The 5,244-nt window shown below is 34.6% G+C and overlaps 1 protein-coding gene across 1 annotated transcript; it reads right to left on the bottom strand.

The window, feature by feature from the left end:
- Positions 1-308: 308 nt before the first annotated feature.
- LOC126075546 (olfactory receptor 6C74-like) lies at positions 309-1,247 on the bottom strand. Its single transcript, XM_049883389.1, has one exon. The coding sequence runs from the start codon at positions 1,245-1,247 to the stop codon at positions 309-311; it is 939 nt and encodes a 312-aa protein (XP_049739346.1).
- Between the last annotated feature and the right edge of the window lie 3,997 nt (positions 1,248-5,244).

Below are 5,244 nucleotides of genomic sequence, written 5' to 3'. Positions count from 1 at the left end.
AATCACTACGTCACTAAGGTTTCCAATCATTATCAGAGTACAAAAATTGAATAGATGCATATGTTAAAAGGGTAATCAATATAGGCTGCAATTTCATGGCACACTGTTTAAGAGCTATGTCTGGTAACCAAAGGTCTGCAGTTTTAATCTACCAGCCACTCCTTAGAAACCCTATAGGCCAGTTCTACTCTATCCTATAGGGTCACCATGAGTCTGAGTCAACCCTAAGGCAACAGATTTGGTTTGGTTTGGGTTAGCTATTGCAAGCTATTTTTATTCTAAAAAAGGTTTTATAAAAGTCAAAGATTCTATTTTGAGATAATAAAGATGCATTTTTTAATGATGTCCCTCAAGGCTTGTTTTGCTTGTTTGTTTCTTAGGGTATATATAAAAGGATTTAGGACAGGGGCAACTGAAGTGTTGAGCACGGCTACCCCCTTGTTTAAAGCTACCCTCTCCTCTGCAGAAGGTTTTATATACATAAAAATGCAGCTGCCATAAGAGATAGAGACAACAATCATATGCGAGGAGCAGGTGGAAAAAGCCTTCTTCCTCTGCTGGGCAGAAGGGATCTTCAGAATAGTTCTTACAATATTTGCATAGGAGAGTATCACCAGAGCGAATGTAATCAGCAGTGTGAAAATTGCTAAGATAAAACTTAGCAATTCAATGACCCGTGTGTCAGTGCAGGAGAGTTTCAGGACAGGAGCGTAGTCACACAAAAAGTGGTCAATAACATTGGCATCACAGAACTCCAATCCTAGGCCCATAATGAGCGCAGGAGAGATTGTTAACAACCCAGCCACCCAGGAGGTAACAACCAGCCGGGTGCAGACTCTGCTGCTCATGATTGTTGCATAGTGAAGGGGTTGGCAGATGGCCACATAGCGGTCATAGGACATGGCTGCCAACAGGAAAAACTCTGATGCGCCCAAGAAGATGGCAAAAAATAATTGTGTCACACAAGCATCATAGGAAATCGTTTTATCCATAGTCATTATGCTGAACAGATGTCTAGGTATACAGACTGAAGTCATTGAGATTTCTAAGAATGAAAAATTCCTAAGGAAGAAATACATAGGTGTTTTGAGGTGGGAATCCAGTAGAGTGAGCAGGATAATGGTCAGATTTCCAATGACACTCAATAAATATGTTAGAAATAGAAAAAGGAAAATCACCATTTGCCAGTTTGAATCATCAGTCAGACCTTGAAGAATAAATGTTATCACCATTGTATGATTTCTCATGGTTAAATTCCTTCTGAACTCCATCCAATCTGGGGAAGAGAAAAAAATGGATAATTAATTCTAAATTTAAAAAAGCATAAATGAATACAGATTAAAAATATATATATATGGAAAATCAAGTAACTCCATTGAAATGCATACACTTTTTGCTCCTATGACTTTAACCGTTTCACATAGCAGTCAGAACCCAGACTTCATTGTTATCACTCCTCTTTCTCTGGATAAGAATTTTCTAAATTTTCCCCTCAGATCTCCTTTACTTTGCAGAGGAAGGTGCTTTCATCTCCTGTATAAGCATCTGCAAATTTGTCTGGTTTAAAGATTTGTCCAAGATGCTGAGAAATGATTCCTGCAAACTTACTGAATCCACCACAAAATAAACATACTTTTCGGGTAATGTAAAATATATGCATTGTTAACAGAATTTTCTGCTCAGTCTCTTTCAGTAAAAATGTAAAAAATGGTTGCATACTCATGATATATTTCAGGTTTAATCTTTGTATTCCTTGGTATTGGCAGTTAAAAATTTTAATGGAACAAACTTTCCTTAATTTTAGTTCAGTGTGTATTTCAAAATTAGTATACTAATATTAAATTGAAATTGTATGTGAGATCTGGAATTATTTCACACAATTAGTTTCACTTTCAACTTCATGAATAGCTTTAACAATGAAAGCTTTACTTCAACTTAAACTTTACCAAAGTAAGAAATACTATTTTACACTTAGTGATATGAAAATACCCAAGCCTTTAATAAATATAAATGAAAATGTCCTAGTCAAATATAAATGAAAATTATTGTTCATATTGTTGTTCTAATCAACAAATTCAGACATCCTTTCAGATATGTCCAGATATGTAGATATGTGTACGAGTGACACAAATATTCTTTTTGTTTCTAAATATGAATTCAATTGGTTGAATCTTCTGGTGGTATTTTCAGAATAAAACGGACTCTGTGGTAATTACTTTGTACACAAAGCAACAGAATACTGAAAATACTTACTTTCCACGAACTCTGCATGAGTTTTGTTTGCTGACATATTGTGAAATTTTTCTTTTGTTTCATTAACCTAAAAGGTAAAAGGAATGATTGTTGCAATGAAATATTTCTTTCTCTCTAACCCATAATTTTGCTTTGCATTCTCACTCTTGCTTTGTTTCCCCACTCTCAAAGGAGAACTTGCTGACATGAAAATCCAGAAACATTTAATAACAAATAGAAACATTGGTTCACATTTTCTCTAGTCAAACAGCATAAAGTTGGAAGCATTTTCAAACACATTTGTCTAAAAATTTCCTTCTTATCAAAAGTGAATATCTAGTCCTGTCCAATAGCCTAAATAAAATCTAGAAAACTAATTTATCCAGAATAAAAAAAAAATTAGATTTTTAAATAAGAAATCTGGTCATTCTCTAGATTGTCTGATTCTGTTTTGAAGAAAAATGGTTTTGTCTCCACACCACCATAGATTTATCTTTGCTCTTCAGTAAAGAAGAGGATATTTACTCATAATTAGGCTGTAGGGAGCAGATCAGGCAGTTCAGAATAAAGCTATAAAAGACACAAAGGAAAATCTGTTTTTAAAGATAACAGATCACTGTACAAACAACGAGGACTACAGCGATTTTAGGTATAGAACCCTGGGGATTCTGTGAAGGAGATACTAATTGACTGTCATCATCATTAATTCTAAAAACAAAACCAAAATTTAATTAATTGCCTAGTTACAGCATCAGCCAGGAAACTTGAAATATTGATGTAAATATCGTATTTAATTCCTGTAGAGGGAATTTAAAGATGCTAAACAACTTGAGATTTTTCAAAATATCTGAGCTGAGGGTATTCCAAAGAGAAGAAAACTGGAGCTCTCCCAATTCTGCATTCCAACAGCTGAATTAAGATAGTAATGTTTCCATTTGTCTACTGACAGTGCTGTCCATAACCTCCAATTCACTCAGGATTCACCAGTGGGCTCATAATATAAACTTGATGTCAAACATACTTATTTCTTACCCTTCACACCTCTTATTGAAATATGTATTATATATCAACATGGCAGTAGTCAGTGACTTTTTGAGATGTAACTAATGTACTTAAATAAAACATCTTAAGAGAAAGGAAATCATCTAGATTTTTGTCAACATGTCCTGGAAAGCATGGGATGAGTTATTCTTGCATGCAGTGCAATGCAAAATTTTAGAAATTCTAGAAAAATAAATATTTCATATTTAGTCTTTATTGAGAAAACTCTAGTAGAAAAGTTGAAAAACAATTTGATTTGAAAACAGAAGAACGTAGAGAGATTACCTACAGAGAGGGATACCTGTAATAGATTTAGATACATATGTATGGTGCATTTTTTTTAAAGGATTAATTATATTTTAGAAAATATCTAAAGTATAACTAACAGGAAAATGTTTCATTTTTTATATTTTATATATACATAAAAAATACATATATATATATAAATATTATATACATATATGGAAACCATATATAACCAGTTCCTTATCCTTTCCTATCTTTCTATCTTCTCATCTTACCTCCAGACAGGAGCTGCCTATTTAGTCTCGTGTATCTACTTGAACAAGAAACACACTCTTACAAGTATCACTTTATATCTTATAGCCCAGTCTCATCTTTGAAGAGTTGGCTTCGGGAATGGTTTTAGTTCTGGGTTGGCAGAGAGTCTGGGGGCCATGACTTCTGAGGTCCCTCTAGTCTCAGTCACACCATGAAGTCTGGTCTTTTTAAGTGGGTATGTTGTCCTTTCCTTCACCCAAGATAATTCTTGTCCGCTATCTAGTTAGTGAATTCCCCTCTCCCACTCTCCCAACCCTCATAACCATCAAAGAATGTTTTCTTCTGTGTTTAAACATTTTTTAAAGTTCTTATAATTGTGATCTCATGCAATATTTGTCCTTTCGCAAATGGCTAGTTTCACTCAGCATAATGCCTTGCAGCTTCAACGGATTCATCATTGTTCTTTATCATTGCTTAGTGTTCCACTGTGTGAATATACCAAACTTGTTTGTCCGTTCATCCGTTGATGGGCATCTAGGTTGTTTCCATCTTTTTGCTACTGTGAACAGCGCTGCAACGAAATGGCTGTGCATATATCTATTCATGTGAGGGCTCTTTTTTCCTCTAGGGTATATTCCAAGAAGTGGGATTGCTGGATCACTTGGTACTTCCATTTCTAGCTTTATAAGAAAGTAACAAATTGATATCCGTAGTTGCTGAACCATTTTACATTCCCACCAGAAGTGCGTAAGTGTTCCAGTCTTTCCACAACTTCTCCAACATTTATTATTTTGTGTTTTTTGAATTAATGCTAGCCTTGTTGGGGTAAGATAGTATCTCGTTGTACTTTTTATTTGCATTTCTCTAATGGCTAATGATAGTGAATATTTCCTGATGTATCCATTAGCTGCCCGAATGTCTTCTTTGTGCCCATAGATAGGATTTGCCCATTTTTTAATTGGGTTATTTGTCTTTTTGTTTTTGAGGTTTTGTAATATCTTGTCGGTTTTAGAGAATAGACCATTACTGGGTATGTTGTAGCCAAAATACTTTTCCAGTTTGTAGGGTTTGATTTTTAGGAGCTCTCAGTTATCTAATTTCTCTTCTGGTGTTTGTGTATTGTTAGTTATATTTTGTACTCTCTCTCTGCTATGTATTAGGGCTCCTAGCATTGTCCCTATATTTTCATCCATGGTATTTATCATTTTATATTTAGTTCTTTGATCCATTTTGAGTTAGTTTTTGTACATGGTGTGAGGTATGGGTCTTGTTCCATTTTTTGCAGATCAACATGCAGTTATGATAGCACCATTTGTTAAAGAGACTGTCTTTTGCCCATTTAAATATCAGCTGCTCACATTGTTGTTGTTAGGTGCTGTTGAGTCAGTTTCCACTTTGTACTACAGAACGAAATGTTAAATAGTCCTTCGCCATGCTCACAATTGTTGTTATGATTAAGCCCATTGTTGC

Source organism: Elephas maximus, chromosome 4 (assembly GCF_024166365.1).
Source record: "Elephas maximus indicus isolate mEleMax1 chromosome 4, mEleMax1 primary haplotype, whole genome shotgun sequence".
In the NCBI taxonomy this organism is placed as follows: Eukaryota; Metazoa; Chordata; class Mammalia; order Proboscidea; family Elephantidae; genus Elephas; species Elephas maximus.
The sequence above is the reverse complement of the archived record's forward strand: the minus strand, read 5'-3'. Positions and strand labels throughout refer to the sequence as shown.

What these genes read in the sequence shown, in the direction of transcription:
- LOC126075546 (XM_049883389.1), bottom strand. Translation starts at nt 1,247, where the DNA reads ATGAGAAATCATACAATGGTGATAACATTTATTCTTCAAGGTCTGACT.